Here is a 21097-nt window from a genome sequence, read left to right as displayed (position 1 = left end):
TTCATTTTCTTATAGAAAAAAAATATGTTATCACAGACTGAGACAATGTTAGCAGTGGCTTCCAACATTTATAGCTTGTCTTTATTTCAGAAGAGCAGCTTAAAGAAATGTTTTCTGTGACACTTACACGAACTACTATAAAACCTCCAAATGTTAAATATTTTCTTAATGAACTTTAAACAGCAGTTAGGTAAGGATGCAAAAAGAAGCATCCCTATTTCAACTGTGTGATTGCCCAAACACTTGCAAAAGGACTTCTACAAAGAAAAGGTGAATCTTGTCCAATTAATAACCACTAAATAATTTCTATTGTCTGCCAACAAAACTACAACTAGCTTTCTGTCTGCTTGAGTGTCTTAATCATATAACGTGTATTTTATCTGTTCCTACTTGCTGGAGAGAAGATGTATTCTTGCCATCTGAACTGGTAAAGAGATGCTATTTTAATTTCTTTGATCCTCCAACCAACTTTATTTCCAGAAACAAACTAAAGTTTTACATTATTTTTGGCTTCTGAATTTCTGACTGAAGTATGCCAGGTGCAAAAGGTTTTATGCTCCATCCCTAATGAGTCATTTTGACATGCTTAAAGTGATAGATTTAAAAAAAATGTTTAAGTAAATTGGTCTCTGTTAAAACTATACTTCCATGCCAAATCTAAAATAGTTTCTTAAAGTATATAACCCTGGGTCAAAGATCAGGAGAGTCATTTTTTAGATGAAAAATGTCTCTATCTATTACTCTCAGGACAAAAGTGAATGGTTTTCTTGTTTGCTGTGAGAACAAAGCACAGAAAAGTCAATAGCAATAGTTTTTCTTTAACTATAAGAATAAAACCAACAATGATATAGTGTATTCCAACAGCAATATTATCTGACATATGATTTTAATAATTTCCAGGTTATTTCATTATACGTTTTGTATGAAATATTTAGAAATATACAAATGCAAATATCTCATTCTGCTCTTAGGAGAAGTCTGAAAGTGAACTGATAGTACAGATGAAACTAGCTTGCATATATACTATTAAGAAGTCAGTCAGCTTTAAAATTATGAAATTGCATTAAAACTTTAGCTATAGGTGGAACTCTAATTAGAAGCTAACAATAAAAATGTCATACTTGTATCAGCATTGTGCAGAAAACATATAAGCAAGATTATTTTCCCTATAAGTGTGCATATAAACTTCAGCTAATAGCAATAATACATTCTAGAGGGTTCTTTCAGTTGGTTTTAGTCACCCTAGTTTTCAGCATTTGTGTTATTCTGCCTTCTTGCATATGTGCATGTCTCCCAGGAAAGCTGTCTTATTACTTAAATACATATTTGGGAAAAGCATTGATAATAATCAGGAGAATACACTCACAAATGAGTGACCAAGCGTGTTTTCTCTTCTATTGTAGTAATGAATTAGGTCAAAATCTCTATGTATTTAAACATGTTATTAAAAACTGTATACCTTAAAGAGCGGAGCCACCTGTGCTCTCTTTAGAGACTCCTCTAAGCTGAAGCAGAAAAGCACCTCAGCTTCTGCATCTCGGAGCATGAAGTTCTGCTCATCTGGAAAAGAAAATATACACATGAACTGGGGCATGAGGTTGGACTTTTGAGGACTTTTCTCCACCCTCATACCAAAATAGGAGAGGGAAACATTTTTTAAAAAAAGGATAGTAAAACCAAAGACAGGTAGGGCGACTTGGAATAGGTTGTACCTGAAAATACAGAACTCTTTTACCACAACTGATTAGATTTCAAGCTGATGGTCTCCCTTAAGTTCAGTGTGAGAATGTCAATGTCTCTTATTTTTTAGTTACACCTTCTCACAGCTTTATTACTGTTTTTTGTGTTGTTTGATAAGGCTAGACTAAGCAAGATGAAATTCTACCTCACATTTATAAACAGGAAAAAATGTCCTGCTTATTGTCAACCGAAAGTTATCTATAGTTTTAAGTCTTTGAAGACTTAAGCGGCGGTAACCACTCCCCCTCCCGGCCTCACCCCTTTCCCCCCACCCTTCTCCCACCATGTGGGTCCAGCGGCACCCTGGCTGGAGTGCGGCGGTTGCTCCCCGCTCCCGGCCTCACCCCTTTCCCCCCACCCTTCTCCCACCACGTGGGTCCAGCGGCATCCTGACTTGAGCCGCTCCTGGCCCCAAGCAGCGTCGCGCGGTGGCCACTCCTCCTCCCCCTCCCCCAGCCCCACACCTTTCCCCCCTGTCCCTTTGTATGGCCTGCCATAGAATTTCTATATGCAGATATGGCCCTCAGGCCAAAACATTTGCCCACCCCCGCACTAAATTAAAATGATAGCTAGCTATGCTGAGAACAGAGGTAAAGGAAAGGGAGGCAGGTTTATGAAGCCTTTAAGTAATATTAGTGCATACTATGTTATTTGATAATTCAGAAAGTTTTAAAAAATGGAATAATGTTATTAAAAGTTAAGAAGAAAGGAACTAGCTTTCTTTCCTTTGGGTGAAATAATTGCTTTAAATCATGTTGAAAATTAGATGCAGGGGGCTTTAATTGAAAAGAGAAAAAGTTAACAGAAAACCAAAGTGAATTTTGCTCTCGTGATAGCACTATACAGATATCAGATCCATTATTCAACCATGAAATATTTTTTAAAATTTAACCATTTTGTCAGTTCTAAAATACAAAACAGACTGTTAAAGTCTTAGCTGTCAATTATGTGGAGAATTATGTTTGAAGTTTTACATATAATTTATTCAGACAATAACTATATTCTTAATGTTATACCCTAATATCACATCCAAACAAAGTCAATCACCCAAAAAGATATTTTGTTTAAATATAATTACCATCCTTGCATACTTTCTAAAAAAATCGTAATTTGATCTATAGTGAGTGATTCTAGTATTCACTTACCAACAAATTTTTGGCATTTGAAACACTCTTCTAACCAATCCGGAGTTACTATGTGTTTGACTACTGAAATTGCTGTCAGGAACTTTACAGTACGGGTCACTTTGCTGGCAATTAGATGTGTGCATTTCTGTGCAGATTCTGCTACTTCACCCCCAAGAATGTAGAGTTTCTGAAAATAAGAATAATAGAATCATAGTAATGTAGGGCTGAAAGGGATCTTGAGAAGTCATCTAGTCCAGCCTTCTACACTGAGGCAGGACCAAGTAAACCTAGACCATTCCTGACAGGTGTTTGTCTAACCTGTCCTTAAAAACCTCCAATGATGGGGATTCCACAACCACCCTTGGAAGACTATTCCAGTACTTAACTATCCTTATAGTTAGACAGCTTTTCCTACTATCTAACCTACATCTCCCTTGCTGCAGATTAAGCCCATTACTTCTTGTCTTATCTTCAGTGGATATGGAGAAAAATTGATCACAGTCCTCTTCAGAACAGCTCTTAACTATCTGAAGACTAATAGGAATGCTTTCACTACCCCCTCCCCAGCAACCAAGTCGTCTTTTCTCAAGACTAAACATGGCAAATTTTTTTTAAACCTTTCTTCAGAGGTCAGGTTTTACACAACTTTTATCATTTCTGTTGCTTGATTTAAAACTGAACATTATCTCATCCACAGCATCATTATAAAAAACACCATTATGCAATACAAATAAGGTCCCTATTAAATAAGAAAGACAGGCGACTGATTGGTGGCTTTGGCTAAAAAGCACATTAACCGCTTGTCCATCATCAACTCATTCCTCTATCTTTTGGAGCTGGTTGGAAAACTGAATTCCAATTCATGTCTGTGAGGACGTTGAATTCCAATTCTCCGGGGCAGGGATGTGAGCCAGTTGGTTACAAAGGATAATACAAGCAGAAATCCATTTAGAAAGACTCTGCAGATATAGTTTGACCACTTGATCTCTCTGCTATTGTAACAGAAAGTCTAGGTGTCTTTCTAATTATTTTTGTTCTTTGCTGATAAATGCCAGTGCTCTTCAGGTGTTCAGAGAATGAAGCCTTCGTTCTCCTCATCACTGGCATGCAATTTTGGGGAAAAATATCCATAAGTGGACAGTTTGACTCATATGAAACTCTGAAATTACTTTGGGAATGAATATCGGGTGGGGCTGAAGAGAGACCTTTTCTTTATGGAAGACAGTATATAGTGGGTCTGCCCCGAGTGCTTTCAGCTCGCTGACTCTTCTGGCTGATGTGATGGTGCTTAGGAAGGCAACTTTCATTGACAGATGGGATATAGAACATGTGGTGAAAGGTTCAAAACGAGGTTTGGAGAGAAAAGAAAGAATGAGGTTGGGGTCCCACTGAAGAGTTGGCTTCACCAACGGTGGGAAGAATCTAAGAAGTCCTTTCAGGAATCTAGTCATTGTGGGATGAGTGAAGATAATATCAGACAATATGACAACCATACTATCTGGATATCTGGGGACCAGATGAGTGGGAGGAAAGTGCTGCAAGTTCAGCGGACTGCTCTTAGTTCCAGTACGTTGATAAGCACCCTGGACTCCCAGGGGGTCCAGACACCTTGTGCAGTAGGACTGTCCATATGAGCTCCCCAAACTAAGAGGGAGGCATCAGTAGCAATAATTGCCTCAGGTGTAGATGTGAGTAAAGGAGTCCCCCCTCAAACTTTCTCCAGCTTTGTCCACCAGATGAGAGAGGCCAGAAACTTGGATGGAGTAGTTACTCTGGCATTGATGTTGTCTTTTTCTGGTGAGTAGACAGATTGAAGTGAAGTTTGCAGGCAACAGAGATGAAGGCTGGCAAATGGCATCGTGTGTGTATGAGGTCATGTGGCCAAAAATGGAAAAGAAAGTTCTGACCTAAATCAGATATCTGAGCGTGGCCTGTTTTATGAGATCATCCATAGCATGGAATCTCTGGGTAAGTAGAGGCTCTTGCTGCAGTTGAGTCCAAAGTCGCTCCCATGAAGTCTATGGACCTTGTGATGATCAAAGTGGACTTTTCCTGGTTGACACAAATTCCCAGGGAAGATAGATGGAGCAGGAACTGGGAAGCTAACTGGACTTCCTTGTATGATCTGCCTGTCAGAAGCCAGTTCTCAAGGTACAAGAAGATGGTAAACCAGTTTCTTCTCGTCCAAGCTGCCAAACACTAAGACTTTTGTAAAGATCCTTGGTGCCGTAGCTAGCCCAAACTGGGCTCTGAATTTGTAATTGTCTCGACCAAGGAGAAACCTGAGGAACTTACTGCGGGATGGGTAAATGTCTACATGAAAGAACATATATGTGAAAATTAAAATTCAGCATGGTCACACTGGCATCAATAACTCCCTCCCTGGAAGAGGGCAAACCATTTTTCCTCTTCAAGACAGGGAATTAATGATGCCAGTGTGACCATGCTGAATTTTAATTTTTTGATGATATATTTAGTTGGCATAGGTCGAGAATCAGTCTCCATACCCCATTCTTTTTGGGAACTAACAAGTATGGGGAGTAGAATTCCCTTGATGTTGAAGTGAAACGTTTTCTAGGTCTCCCTGCAAAGGAACTAGGAAGGAGGTGTAGGATGATGTGGTATCAAGAAAGGGATGCGGTCCCATCAAAAGAAATTATTTTGGTTAGAGTGAGGTGTGGCAGTAGAAGTTGCAGGAGCTCTGTACTTTGGCCTTTGTACGTCTGTCGTTTGTGTGGTGGTTCCTGGGAGTGTGGGTGGTAAAATAATTGAGGAGGTTGTCTTATTCTGTACCACTGCTTATGATGGTTCCTTTTAGGGACATGGGTATAGATACCCAGACATCGAATGTTGTCTTCAAGTACTTGAGAGTGGAGAGATTCATCAGTCTTTTCACTGAACAGGTTAATTGTATCAAAGCAAATCTTGAATGGTACTCCACACCTCTCTATGGAAATCTAAGGATTCTAACTAGGAATCTCTCCGCAGAACAATGGCCACAGCCATTCCTCTGGACAGAGGATCCACAGCATCTTCTGCAACCTGAAGAGAGGTTTTAGGAATTAATTTGGAACTGAACTCTATCTTCTTGAGAGAGCTTGTCCTTAATATCCAACAAACTGCATAATTAGTGAAGTTGTATTTAGGAAGAAGGGTGTCATAATCTGAAATTCTAAATTGGAGATAGGTAAAAGGGATGACTTTTCCTCCTATGAGGTCTAGTCACTTGGCACCCCTGTCCAGTGGTGTAGTTTTCAGGTGCTGAAGCCTGGATCTTTCAGTGCTGCTTGTACCACCACAGAGTTGAGTGATGGGTGACAGAATAGAAACTCTGCCCCTTTAGATAGAACAAAGTAGTGCTTCTCAGCATTCTTCGGGGTGGGAGTGCAAGAAGCAGAAGTGTGCCACACTGTTTTAGCTGGATTCTTGATGGTCTTGTTGATAGGGAGAGCTGTTCAACTCGGAACCAAGGGTTGCAAGATATCCAGCAATCTATGTTGGGACTCCTGAACCTCTTCAAGCCGTACGTTGAGATCAGACATCACTCTTTATAGGAGCTCCTGATATTGCCTGCTGTTGCCAGGAGGAGCTGGTGAAGATGGGATAACCGTCTCATCTGGAGAAGATGATGAAATTGCTCCCAGAAACATCAGAATGGTCACATCCAGGTCAACTCAGTCTTCCACATATTCTGGTGGGGCCAGTTGGTGTTGGCCAAGAGATGGCAAGTAAGGTTCATGTACTGATACTGGACGCCTTGAGCATTGCTCCCAAGGCTCCAAATGCCAGCATGAGGGATCCACAAGGTGAGGAGGACCCCATAACATTGGGTACCATCTGTCTCTCAGAAAATCATATGGTTGGAGGATGGAACCCCAATCTCTTAGGGCTTCAGTCTAGGCCCATTTCTGTATGATAGGCAGGGGCTTTTCTGGAACCCCTGACTCATCAAATGAAAAAGCTGGATCCCGAACTTGTTGTGGCTCCATGTCCTCAGAATAGCTTCCTCTTCTGCAATAACTATGTCTGTGAATAAAGACGAACCCAAGAGGAGTGGGGAGAGAGATTAGGAGAGAGCAAAAATGTCCTCCAGGGAAACATAGGTCTTGGACCATCCTGGGGTATGTGGTGAGTCAGCTGGTAGAGCTGTCTGATCCAGTGCTTCCCTGGTGTGACAGGGAGTATCAGCCCCACACTAGTATAGCGAGGGTTAGGGACTCATGGCAGGCTGAAGAAGCCATGCCTCCCCACCTTTGCTGGGCATGGTCAGCTGGAAAGGGGGGTATAAAAGCCAGTCACCCAGCTCAGTCAAGGTGGACTACTGACCAGGGAGGAAGCACGCCACCAGATCTCTCCAGGCAACCGCTGCCGACACCAGGAGCAGAGCCAAACACGGTCAAGCCCCAACCGGAGCCCAGGCTATCAGGTAAGACCCGAAGAGGGACCAAGCATACATGAATTGATGCCCGTGCTGGGGCATAACTGCCCCATGACATCTGGTCACAGTGGAAGCTGGATTCCTCTGGGGCTGTGATGTTATTTGCAGAGTATGATCTGGATGTTGAAGGGAATGATGGTGAATGTCTGTCTTTTGTTCTGCATATCAGAACCAGTACCAGAACCAACGGTCCATTCTCCTTCATGTCACTTTCTCCTGCTGAGGAGGTTTACTTGGCCTAAATCTTTAGGATCCGGGTGCAAGGACTCTCCCAACATTTGAAGAGGTTTGTGGGGGGAAATCTCTTTTCTATGAGGCAGCTTTGGAAGAATGTCGTCTCTGTGCTTCTGACAGAGCCACTTGTTCTCATGAGAAACCTTCACCTTAGGATTACAAGTCTTAGTCTCGAGCCCTGAGCTTATACTTGGAAGGCCTCTGCCTGTTGATTGACGCTGATGTACAGGGGGTTGTCCCTGGCCCAGATCTGACTGAGACCTCATGGCTTTTTCCATCGGAAGTTTTCTAAGTCTTAGCTCTTGACTCTCACGAGTTCTGGAAGGGAAAGAGCAGCAAATGCTGCACTTGGCTAAAGATGTGAGCTTCGCCAAGGCAGTCAAGGCAGCATTGGTGTTTGTCACTCAATGAAAAGGAGCAAGGGTGGGAAACACAATTCTGTAACCCAGGACCACATTAACATTCCATGACATTGGGCTTTTTAACGGGAGGCTTCAACTGCATCAAACGTTGCATGAACCTAGTGACAAAGGGCTGCAGACACACTGGTCTATTTTCAATTGTCTCTTGAGAGACAAACAGTTGCTCAAATGAATGTGGATGAAATCTGTTTTTTACTCAGACTGACAAATGAAGAAGACCCTAGTTCTGTTCAACCAGTTTTTGTGGGAAGCGTCTGGTGGGATCCACATGAATCTTTTTTACACTCTTCAAGTGTGCAAGACTTGGGAGACTACTTCTGATCAGTCAGGTGGATTTGACACAATAGGCCCAATTTTCATTTGCAATAAAACGCCTTTCATATTGTTCTGAAAGAGTAAAGGGGCTTCAAAGAGGGTGTAAATTTACACTGCCACAGCAGTGCAAAGGCGCCTGCATGTAAATGAGAATCAGGCCATATCTGATCTCTGAAGCACTGAGGTCTCTGAAGCACTACTCAATCAAGAACCAGAATGTCAGGAAGAGAATGCCTGGTTTAGGATAGAGTGAATTGTCCGTATTCAGAGCAGTCATCAGTGTTCAGACTCTCTTTCAACCTGATGATATCAGCTGCTGCCAGCAACCCCAACAGCGCTGAAAACCATACTTGTCTTAGCCAGCATGGGGCAATGATGCTAAATTAACTGTTCTGTCTGACACCAAGGGCTAGATTCAGGGGTGTCCAATCTTTTCGCGTGAGGGGCCACACTGCAATTTTTTTTCTCACTCAGGGGGCCAGTGAGCAAATTTTGGATGCGGGGAGGGGGCTGCTGCACCCAGCCGGCTGGCATGGAGCAGGAGGAGAGGGGCTGGGCTGCTCCTTCATTCCGGCCAGTTCGGGAGGGACGGTGGGTGGCTGCTGTGGAGCTCAGGGGGCTTGGGGCCGGGGCTGTGCTGGCAGGCCGGATAGCAACCTTTGGCAGGCTGGACTCTGGCTCGCAGACCTAGGGTATGTCTACACTGATGGCGGCAAAGTCGCCGCCATCAGATCGACTTATCTGGATCGACTGAGCGGTCAGTGTAGACCCGCTCAATCGATCAGGAAGTCGACATTAGTAAACCACACAGTTCCCGTTGGCGCAGTGCAGTGAAGACACCGCGCAGAACAGAAGCACAACAGTCGATGGGTGTTATGCAAGCTACTTTGCGTAGCTTGCGTAACTCCCGTTGACTGCTGCCGAATCACCGGGCAAGTGTAGACTAGGCCCTAGATTCACAAAGGGATGTAGGTACCTAAATACCAGGATCAGGCACCACTCGTATTCACAAAACCCTGCCCAGCTGCTGCCAAACCATGTAGGTGCCTAAACTTATTACATGCCTAAATTTTTACAGTAAAAGTCCCCTAGGCACCTGTTTCTGCCTCTGGGCATGCCCACTGCTGCCTTATTCTAGGCATCCAGACACCTAACCCTCTGTGTGATGCATGAACCGGAGGAAGACAGGTGTTCCTCCACCTAGCTCACCTACAGGGCCCAATCCATACATGGGCTCAGAGCCCACCTACCAGATTGGGCCCTGCAGGCAAGCTTGCACAAAACAGGGAAGAAGGAAAGAAGAACCTCCCCCACAGCTTTTAGCCCAGTGATTAGGGCACTCACTTGGGATGTGGGAGACCCCTGGCTCAAGTCAAGATTTGAACCTCTCAGGAAAGCACTCTAACCACTGGGTTATGGGATAATTTGACGTGGGGCTCCCTGAGTCTCTCCTGTTGAAACTGTTCCTCTATGGATAAACAACAAAAAAGAGTCACTGGGTCAGAGACAGAGCAAGAATGAACACGATACTGTAGCGTAGTGGTCAGAGCACTCTCCTGGGAGATAGGAGACCCAGGATCCAATGCCTCTTGCTCCAATGACTTTTTAATTATTTATTCAGTGGAACAGTTTCAAAAGGAGAGACAGAGAGCCCCACATCAGAATATCTGCTACACTAATGGTCAGAGCACTCACCTGAGAGTTGGCAGACCCCAGTTCAAGTCCCTTCTCCCACTCGGGGGGGGGGAAGGGGAGAGCTGGAACTGGGGGTCTTCCCCATCCCAGGTAAGTACCTTAACCACTGGGCGTCCTCCTCCTCCCCCCTGAGGGAGTGGGGCTTAGGTTTCACCCTTTTGCTTGGCATCACCCATTTGTTGGCTTAGGCAGGGAGCCCATTAATATGCTCGCTTTTGACACACTTATTTCTGAGTAGTCACTGCAGTGTATAGGGAGCCTGAACACCTAATTCATGCCTAGGGATTTTCTAGGCACCTAAAGATTAGGCATGGTGAGACTGAACATCACCACACTGAAGTTTATTTCTGAATCTTGCTCCAATTATGTAGCAAGATTCAAAGACGGATTGGACTTTTATATGGGTAATAAGAATAACCAGAGTTTTAACAGTTAGTATGTTTTGGAAGGGATATAAAGCCTCATACTTTAAGGCTTAAATCAATCTTTTTTAGAAAGCAGGAATGAACTTTCATGGGAAACAGGTAACTCATAGGAGGCAGATGTGGGGATAATCTTGCACCTTGCTCTGAAGCATCTGGTGCTGCACACAGAGACAAGATACTGCACTAGATGGACCTTGGGTCTGATCCAATATAGCAATTCCTATGTTCCTTGCCTGAACTTGGTAATTAGATCTGCTATTGGAGTTACTGAAGAAGGTGCTCCCCTCCTCCCCCTTTTTGAAAATGAGCATTAGGAAAGAAAAAATTAGACAAGTATGAAGTATCTGTGTAGGGCTAACTTGGATATAACTAGCAAAAACCCCTCAATTTACAGAAAACTATACTCTACTATTTTAAAACTATTTCCTACAATTTTCTCTCTTTAAATCTATCAGGCCTGTCCTGATAAAGTCTTGTAGACACAAATTAAACGATGTATTAGGGAAAATAATTTAAAGCTGCCAAGTGTTCCAACATATTCTGCATAAAAGTGACAAATATGAAAGTCACCTTGATATACTGCTGGACTTGTGTAGGCTCAAATCCTGTGAAGAGCACCATTGGGGTCAATTCTGGTGAGAGCTTTTTAGTAGGTGGTGGTATGTCCTCAATTCTACAAAATATAAAAATACAGGACATCATGAAGACTGGGATCAACATTTTTATTTGAAAACCACTGAAACACAATCTTGCAAACTTTTACTAATGGGACTACTCGCATGAGTAAAAGTTTGCAGGATTTATGGCTTTTTGATAAAAGGTTGCTAGCCTGAGAACAAGATGTGTTTAAATTGGTACAAGGCCCAGATTGAGCACAGTCCTGACCCAGTGGAGGTCAGTCTATCTCCAAAAAGGCATCTTAAGCTGCCGTGCTTTCCCAGAAACATACTGGATACCCTGGCTGCTTTACTTATTTACACTTGTAGGTAAAGTTAAACATTTCACCACTATAAAGGATTGTAGATTTTACACAGTGAATGGCTGAATGATTCCCTAGAGAAAAATCATCAAAGTCAAACCAATCATCCAGAATGATTTTAATCTTAGAATTAAACATTTATATTAGCAGGTAACATATTATTTGTGCCATGAATGCTAAACTTTTAGAAGTATCTGCTTAATTGCCAGGTGCAGTTTTGGAGACAAGTGAAGAATCTCTCACATGATGATGTAGTCTCTGATTCATGAAATGCTCATGAGTTTTTTTATTTTATTTAAAAAGAGTCGTTTGCAATTATGTTATGTGTGAATATGTTGTTCCCATCTCACTTACATTCTCTCTTCCCATACCAACATTTTCTATTTTCCCTTTATTCCTTTGTCTTTTTAAATCCTTTTTTCAGTCTTGCCTTCTGTTTTTTATATCCATGTTTTCTTCTCCACTTCTCTTCATCCCATTTCTCTCACCTTCTCTGCTTTCTTCCTGTCATTACCTATTTGTGAAGCCCCCAGTTCTCTGCCTCTTTAATTTCTCCCCCCAATTTCTCCACATCCTCTCTCCATTCTTGTCTCCCCTTTCTTACTAGTTCACTCCTGGGGTGTCCTCTCTTTTTTCCCCACTTACCAAGTGCATAGTTGGCAACAAGTAGAAATTTCTGCCAGACGCAATCTTCTTAGTAAGTAAGAGTTCCAGGCTGACATCCAATGGACAGTTTTGTGGACATTCAGTTAAGTTTTTGATAACAAAGGAAATAGAAGCTTGTGCAAAAGAAAGTTAATGAACTGTTGTAATTGGTAGCCAGTTACTCTTACCTTGCCCGTTTAGAAGAAGGCTGAAGACTTGATTCATTTTGCTTCGGTTTCAGGGGTAATCTCACACCCTGCAATTAGACAACCAGACATTTGTGTCTCAATTAAGCACAAACTTTGATCAGCCATCCTAGTTTTTCTGTTTCACAATAAAAATTTAAGCCACTATATTTTTAAATACATGAAGATGACTAACTCTACATGTAGATGAAAACGTGTAGTAGCACAGGCTACATTTCAACTGCCAACCTACTAAAGGCTGCATATTTTATTGCTGCTACTTAAGCAGTAAGTTCCTTCACAAATATTTTGGTAAGTATCAAATAGTGCAAGCACACAAGATCATATTCCTAAGTGTCTTTAAAATGCCGTTCAAAAACTGGAAGATGGTGTCAAGCTTAAGGACAGGTGTCAGGGAACTTCATATTGGTTTTGTCCACTGCTGAGTGCTTGAAAAAAAAATAGAATTATTTAAAATATTTTGACAGCTAAAAAAAATAAATTAGGAGTTTGTGACAAACTGTACCCCAAAGCAGTATACTGTAAACCCCTTAGTCATCATTTCTATAGGGTTGTAATAATTTGTATTAAGCAGACCATGTAAGATAGCTAATGAAAGGTCAATCTGTTAAAACCCATTGTGCTGTCAAAATTTGCATATCACTAGTATGTATCAAGTTATAAGATTTTGCCATTATTACAATGTATCATAAGCTTGCAAGTAACAGCAGTGGATGTGCTCCCCCTGCCCATGAGGGGTTCAAGCAGCCATCAGCCAACAAAGGAGTTGTAAACAAAAGATTTACAATACGACAGCTACACAAGACTATATAATAAAGATTGCTCAACTCTATGCACTTGCATGGGAGGGATTAAGCAATTTGGTGACTCAGCGGAGCCCACTTGGACATGCCTAAACTAATGTCTAGTGGCCACATTGTCAAAAAGATATAGAAGGAGGAACAGAGGTTGCATGCCTTCTTTTTCCTCCTCCATCCATGCTGAAAGCAACAGAAATGATGGAACACTCAGAGAGTGGACTCAGGCTTGGGAGAAAAAAACCTGTAAACTGAGAACTGGAACATCCAAGTGGGGTGAGGAAACTGCCTAATCTAGATACTGCCTAGTGTTAAAGGTTTAAGATTTAGATTGCATATTTATCTTTATTTTCTTTGGTACCTATCTCTGATTTCTTATGCCTACCCTTTAGACTCATTTAAAGTCCACCTTTCTGTAGTTAATAAACCTGCTTTAAATTCTGAACTAAAACAGGGTGTATCTGTGAAGTGTTTGGAAAAATTCCTGTTCAGTTAACAAAAGTTGGTGCATGTCTCCTCCACGCTAAGGGAAGAGCGAACTGGGTGATAACCTTACTTGTCAGACTTCTGACCAGGGCAGAATAGGACAACTTCGGGGTGCAGGGCAGGGAACTATGGCAGACTGGTTGGAGCCTTCATGAATGGCTCTGAGACCATTCAAGCAATTTAGCTGGGTGTAGGGCTCCACCTACTCCTGGGTTCAATGATAACAGCACTTGGCACTAGCAAAGTAGTGTGGGACACAACCCAGTCTAGGGAGTTAAGGGGGCACAATGGTACCCCAGTCCCAGGTGGCACCCTAGGGGGAGCGATCACAGAGTTATTCTGCTCTTGCTTACTAAAAAGTATGGTAATAAGACTGAAATAACGAATAATCCAGAACAGAAAAGATAAGGCAAGTATTTTGTGAGCAATGTGAGATGTTTTCAAAATGGTGTTCAACTGAACTGTATATTCATTGGTGCAAACTAGAACTGACATAAAATCAAGTCAGACACAGTGAAACTGTTAAAAGAATGACCCTGAGATGGCTAGAGAAATACTAGTCAGAAAACTTTCAAGGTGATAAAATAGATTAATGTTATATACATTGACAAAAACAAGGAAATTCAGAGTGGAAGTTGTCAACCTTAATTTTTGTACTTAGCTTAGTCTTTAAAAAAAAATTAACTTTTACATATCCTACTGTATGGATTGCAATAGCAAGAAAACATGAGGAAAATGTGAAGCAGCATTCTAAATTTCCTTGCTTTTGTCAGTTTACACTAGTCTTACTATATTTTTTATCAATATAATTTTTTAAAACATAATATTCTTAAATAAGATGGCAAATGCCTTTCATTTGGTACCATGTTCATGGTTTTGGGACTTGATATTGTGTACTCATAACAATATTTGAAACCATATGAATGGAACAATTCTGCCTTAATTTTGCACAGTATAAATATTCATTAAGACCAAGATTTTCAAAAGTGACTAGTGATTCTGGTTGTCCAACCTGAAAAGACTTAAAAGAGACCTTAACTTCAGAAAGTTCTAAATACTGACCCTCTGAAAAATCAGAACCTTTAAGAGGTTTCAAGTAGGTACCCAAAAATTGAGGCATTAATCAAAATCACTAGAGACTTTTGGAAATCTTGGCCTAACAGTATTACAGTTGCTTGGATTTTGCAAAATGATCTTTTCCTCTTTTTCTACTGACCCTGAAGCATGAAAATAAATTAACATGGAGAACATTACCAAATATAGCGAGAAGGCTTTTTTTTTTTTAAAATGTCCCATAGCTTCTAAAAATTTATGGCCCATCCCGAGTTTCACCCACTCACTCCTGGAGTAGACGAAAGAACATGGATAGAACAAAACCCTAGCAATAACTTCTTGAAAACACAAAATAACAAAAATAACAAAATAAGTCAAACATACCATTAGAAGCTCTGATGATACCTTTAATGGCACTCTCCAAGCATCTGCAAGAGGTGAAGAAAAAACATAAGCCTGTGAGAGTAATTTGTTACAAAAAAGGTATACCACAGTCCAGTATGACTGAGTACAATTATAATTTTGTCCAGTAGGCTAATCTCTGTGGTATACAGGATTTTGTGACTGGAAATTCCTACTTACCCAGGAGGTTTAGAACTAGATGCTGAGTAGGAGAAAGCGGGTCCTGAAGATTGAACATTGTATATCGGTTGTGCTGAATCTGCCGTAATGCTTCAAAATTTCCAAGCAATATATCGCAAAGCCACTGTGCGTTTACACATGGTATCCTCCATTCTTTGGCTTTCTCATACTTTAAGCCAGTAGGCCTTATTGTGTAGAGGGGAAAAAAATATGCACATTAATAAAAAGGACTGGAAACTTCCTTCAGTAAGTTCTAGAATACCAACATTCTCTTCTCAGTCTACCCTATGGATTTTTTTATTGGTAGTTGCAGCCAAATAAGTACTTTTCCTAAGAGGTATTACTGCTATACATGTGAATGGGTGGTGAGCTAGAATGTCTGCCCAGAACAGAAGATTTAAAATGGCTCTAGCTGAAGACCTTTTAACCAATCAGTATTAAATAACATTTTACTTATAAATGGCCTAATAACTGTATCATCTCTTAAAAAACTTTACACTTAATGACGCAAAAGTTAGCTTTCTAAATTCAGAAGTAAAAAATTGAAAATCACTAGAATATAACAGGACTTAGTAATACAATTCATGAAATGGACATCCATACATGCAGTTGTCTAGATCACTCTAGGAAAACAGTAATTAAAGCATAAGTGCCTTTATCATGAAACAGCTATAACTGAATAATATAGCAAGAAAGTCACTAATGTCATCAAGGATAGCTTTGTAGCTGGACTGGAACTAGGCTATTGAAGATGTGAATGTTTTTCAGATAAAACACTTACTCTTTACAGATGAGAACTGTGTTGCTGCGACACAGGTAGCCTGTGTATTTGGCACCTGCTAGGTAAGCCATTAGTTTGAGGTCATCTCTTTCACTATCAACAAATCCTGTCACTGAGATAATCTATTGTAGTAAAGAATGAGAGTTACAAATTAATAATAAAATAAAATAATAAAATAATAATAATAAAAGAACTAGGTAATATTTACACAGATGCACACGCAAGTTGCAAATAAATAGGAGATTATCTTTCTCTAGCCTGGTGAACTTGTCAATGTGTCTCAATGAAATAGAGGTTACTTACTGTACCTGGAAGTTCTTTGAGATGTCAGGTTCCTATCTGTATTCCACATGTGGGTACACATGTGCATTATGCACCTGAGTCCGGAAATTTTAACAAGCAGTGTCCTTTGGACTGCATTCGCACAGTAGGTCTCCTCATGCTCCTGAGTTAGGGTATAAGAGACAGTGTGAGTGGATGCACCCCCAGTTCCTCTTCTTACTGTGAATTTAACCAGATCCAAAGCAGAGGGGATGGAGGATGAGTAGTGGAATACAAATAGGGACCACACATCTTAAAGAACTTCCAGGTTCAGTAAGTTACCTCCATTTCTTCTTCGAGTGCTGGTCCCTATGTATATTCCACACATGGGTGAGTGGCAAGTAGTGCTCAGACTGGAAGTGGGTTTGAGGAACCCAGCAGCAAAGATGCTTTCAGTTCTGCAGTTCCCACTGCTGCATCTGCAACGGGGCCTGAACTAGCACTCTGTGTCTAGCAAATGTGTGTATGGAGTTCCAGGTTGCTGCTTTGCATATATCCTACATTGGGACTTCCTGCAGGGATGCTATAGAGATAGCTTGTACTCTTGTGGAGTGACCTGTTACACCACCGGAAGGTGGAATATGAGCTAACCTGTAGCACTCAATGATGCAGCCAGAAACCCACTTAGAAATTCTTTGAGAGGATTTGGCTTGACCTCAAGATCTCTCAGCTATTGCGACAGTGTCTTGATGACTTTTTGCTAGGTTTGGTTCTTTGCAGGTAAGCCAGAGCAAGCAGCATGTCAAGACACTGAGGTCTCTTCTCTTCAGGAGAAGTGTGGGGTTTTAGGAAAAAAACCCACAAGTGAATACACTGGTTGATGTGAAATTCAGAGACAACCATTGGGGATAAATTTAGGGTGGAGGTGAAGGGATACCTTTTCCTTCTGAAAGACCTTATAGGTAGAGTCCGCCATGATGGCTTCCAGCTTGCTGACCCTTCTGGCCAAAATGAGGGCCACTAAAAATGCCACTTTCATGGATAGGTGGGACATGAAGCATGTCGCTAAGGGTTCAAATGGTGATCTGGTGAGTTTTGACAGCCCAAGGTTAAGATCTCAGCAGTATAGCTTTAATAATTGACAGGAAAGACTCAATGAGGCCCTTCATGACTTGTGTCATAGCTGGGAGGGTGAAAACAGAGCGCCCATCTACTGGAAGGAAAAAGGCATTAATGGCTGCAAGGTGGGCTCATAATGAGCTAATCAAGAGACCAGACGTTTTTAGAGACAGGAGGTAATCTAAAACTCTTGGAATGGTTGAAGTAACTGGGTAAGACTGATTGTGCTGTGCAAAGGCAGAAAAATGCTTCTATTTAGCTAAACAGCTGGTCCTAGTCAAATCTTTTCTACTCTGGGTAAGTACAGCATGGACAGGGGGAAGAGCAAGAGGATGTACTTCCGATGTCCATCCAAACACCAGGCCTTGAGGTGGAGTCAGCCTGGGCCGCGGTGTTTGATTCTGCCCCTGTCCTGCATCTGAGAAGGGGTGGATCTTGATTGCAGGGTGGGCTGACATTGACAGAAGCTCTGGTAAACAAAACTGTCTGAGCCAGTAGGGTGCTAGAATGACGCTGGCCTCTTTGCGTATATCTTTTTCAGAACCTGTGGAAACAGGGGAATGGGAGGAAAGGTGTATTTGAAACCATTCGTCCACAACAATAGGACAGTGTTGCCTTGGGAGTCACAGCCTACAGCTCCCCTGGAGCAATACAGGGGAGGGGTTTTTTTGTTTGTTTGAGACACAAAGAGCTCCCATGAAGGAGTGCCCCATTGCATGAATGTCTGCCAGAACAGGTTGTGGATTTCCCACTTGTAGTCCACCTAGAAATGCCTGCTGAGGTTGCCTGCTAAGGAGCTCTGAATTCCTGGAAGGTATGCTGCCTGGATAGTGATGTTGTGCCTGATGCACTGTTGTGCAAAATTAAGCACTCGGGACTTTTTCAAGGGGAAAAGGCAGTATGCCGCATTTATTGACAAAAACTAAAGTAATAACTAACTTAAACCTACACACACACACACACACACACACACACACACATACACGCGCCCAAACGTACCAGAAAGCGTTCTATAGTTATATATAGCTACCAGTCCTGGTCGTGGCTTGAGATCGTAGCTAGGGTCCGTTGCTGGAGTTCGTGGCTCGTGGCAGCTACCTGGCCAGGGAAGCTGGGCACGAGGAGAGCAGGGTCCTTGTCGGGCGTGCACCGACGCTCTTCTTTAGATGATGTGTAGAACGCTGTTTTTCCCCAAAGCCTTGAAATCTCACCCAGTCTTTTATAGGTTTTTCAGTTCTGCTGTGTCACGTCGCTTCTCTGTGACCCTTGATTGCTGGTACAATAGCAGACGTGACTTTCAGCTTGTTCTTTGATTAAGTTTGATTAAGTTTTTCTGGGGTGGATCCTTCTTTGCTTTTTGGGGCTGTGTTCACACTCTTCAGCCTAGGGTGGACTTCACACTTCATCAGGACAACTTCATCAGGACAAGCTGGCAGTTTGGGTCTGACACACACACATACATACACCCTCCATTCATACCTTGTTCAGATAACTCTCTTATTCATCTAAAGGTTTAGAAAGGGTTGACACAAGATGGAGTACATAGGGTCAAAATGGGGTTTTATATTCACAATATGGAGTATGACTGAGAGAAGTTCAAATGTTACACGATTTCAATAATAACCATATAGAGGTTGACACAAATAAGGGTATGAATTAAAAGCTATGAATTAATCTACAGGGTTACAATTACAATTTAAAGCTATGAACTAAGCTACAGGGTTACAATTACAATTTTATTCCTACAGCACCAGTTCCAAGCCTGAGTGCTTCCAGACAAGTGGGAGAGATCTTGCTCCTCCTGGTTTGTTTATGTAGACCAAGGCAATGATATTATCTGACACTTGAATATGGAAAGAGCATAGACTGGGAGGAAGGCCTTGCATATGAGGCAGAGTGCACACAGTTCCAGCTATGTTGATGTATAGTCTGGCCTCTGTGAGGTCCACGTGTCCGCGCAGTGTGACTGTTCAGGTGGGCGCTGCACTCCAAAAAGGAAGCATCTGTTACAATGGTGACAATGGCAGTGGGAGTAGAGAAGGGGACTCCCATTCTTTTCTGGGTTCAATCACCATGCAAAGGAAGCGATGATCTTGGTAGAAATGGATACCTTGGAGCTGATGTGGTCCTTGTTGGGTGAGTAGACTGAAATGAGCCAGGCCTGTAGGCTTCATAAATGAAGTCTGACAAAGTGTGTCACGTAAGTACCTACTGCAATGTGGCCTCACAGTGATAGGCACATTTTCATTGTAGTCCTTGGTCTGCAGGAAATAAAAGAGGTTGCATATTGTTTGAAATCTTTCTGCAGTGAGGAAGGAAGGCTCTTGCAGAAACAGAATCCAATGTTGCTCCAATAAACTTTAGCATCCTTGTGGGGGATAAAATGGACTTTTCTCTGTTCAGGACTGCGAGAAGCCGAATGAAGAATTGTGTAGCTGACCTGACTTCCTATCAAGAGCATCTTACCGGGAGCCAGTTGTCCAGATACAAAAAACTGTATGGCCCTGACATCTCATCTGGGCTGCCACCACACAGAAAATATTTGTAAAAAAACTCTGGGTGCTGTCACTAGTCTGAAAGAGAGGACTTGGAATTGGAAGTGCTCTTGACTCACCATAAACTGTAGGAACCTCCTCTGAGAGGGGTAAATATTTATATGAAAATGTGTATTCTTCATGTTAAGAGCCACAAACCACATCTTCTCCTGAAGATGGGGATCACTGATGCCAACGTAACCATCCTGAGTCTCAGCTTCTGAATGAAGATACTGAGTTGCTTAACATCCAGAATGGGTCTCCACCCTCCATCTTTTTTGGAAACCAGACAATACAAAGAAAATAACCCTGTTAATTGATTCTGAGGCAGCACATGTTCTATTGCCCTGAGTGTAGTAGGGATTCCACTTCCTGTTGAAGAAACACCTTGTCAGAGGGGTCCCTGAAGAGGGATCAGGAAAGGGGTTTGTAAAAAGGTAAGGAGAGGCACTCTATGGAGTATGCCTGATGGATGATCTCCAAGACTCAACTGTCTGTTATGATTAGCTCCTAACTATGGGCAAAAAGAGTAAGAGTGACAGGATACGGGGTATGTGGCATCAGTGACGGTAAGCGGGTCTTGACTAAAACGTCAAAGATGAATCCTAGCATGGGGCTGGGAATGAGTCAAGATCATGGTGGGAAGGGGGCTGAAAAGCAGGGCCTCTGAGTCTTCTGTTTGTGCTGAGGCTTGGCAGGACATTGGTAGTACAAAGCATGAGGAGTGGGGAGACGGTCTTGGTTTATAAGTCTGCCTGTGATGTCTCCTCTTTGCGGCTGGTGTATAGACCTCGGAGGGTCAACCTTGAGTCCTTTAATGAATGAAGAGAGTCAGTTTTCTCATAAAAGAGGTTTGATTCATCAAACCTGGATAATATTCTGCTCTTCCTGGGAAAGCCAAAGGACTGCAACCAAGAATGCCTCTCATAACAAGTCCAGTGGCCAAACTTCCAGATGCTTATCCACTTCATCAACTTGCAGTCTGAAAGGCTGTTTTGCCACCACTTTGTCCTCATCTAGAAGGAAGAGGAACTGAGGTCTGTCTTCAGGAGAAAGTTTGTCCTAAAAGGCTACCAGCCTATACTAGTTGCTGAAGTTGTAGTTAGCTAGCAGAGCCTGGGAATTGGAAATGCAGAATTGCAAGCTGGAGAGGAGAAGCCTTAATCCCCAAGAGGTCCAGTCTTTTGAACCCCTTATCTGACAGGGTGGTCCTAAAGTATTGTGACCTAGTCCTTTCCGTGGTAGCCTGTACCAACAG

The 21097-nt window shown here is 42.1% G+C and overlaps 1 protein-coding gene across 1 annotated transcript in view; it reads right to left on the bottom strand.

The window, feature by feature from the left end:
• The window catches only part of PAXIP1 (PAX interacting protein 1), an 83226-nt gene that overhangs the window by 7752 nt on the left and 54377 nt on the right, over positions 1-21097 (bottom strand). The window contains exons 11-17 of the mRNA XM_067542725.1: positions 15926-16047; positions 15145-15329; positions 14947-14990; positions 12209-12276; positions 10967-11069; positions 2886-3054; positions 1460-1560 (exon numbers count right to left, since the gene is read on the bottom strand). Of these exons, the coding sequence (XP_067398826.1) occupies positions 1460-1560; positions 2886-3054; positions 10967-11069; positions 12209-12276; positions 14947-14990; positions 15145-15329; positions 15926-16047 (792 nt within the window). The remainder of the gene's footprint in view (positions 1-1459; positions 1561-2885; positions 3055-10966; positions 11070-12208; positions 12277-14946; positions 14991-15144; positions 15330-15925; positions 16048-21097) is intronic.

The sequence above is a fragment of the Emydura macquarii genome, unplaced genomic scaffold (genome assembly GCF_026122565.2).
Source record: "Emydura macquarii macquarii isolate MOO-44397 ecotype Brisbane River unplaced genomic scaffold, CSIRO-AGI_Emac_v2 contig_719, whole genome shotgun sequence".
Classification (NCBI taxonomy): Eukaryota; Metazoa; Chordata; order Testudines; family Chelidae; genus Emydura; species Emydura macquarii.
This window is presented reverse-complemented; position numbering and strand designations above follow the sequence as displayed.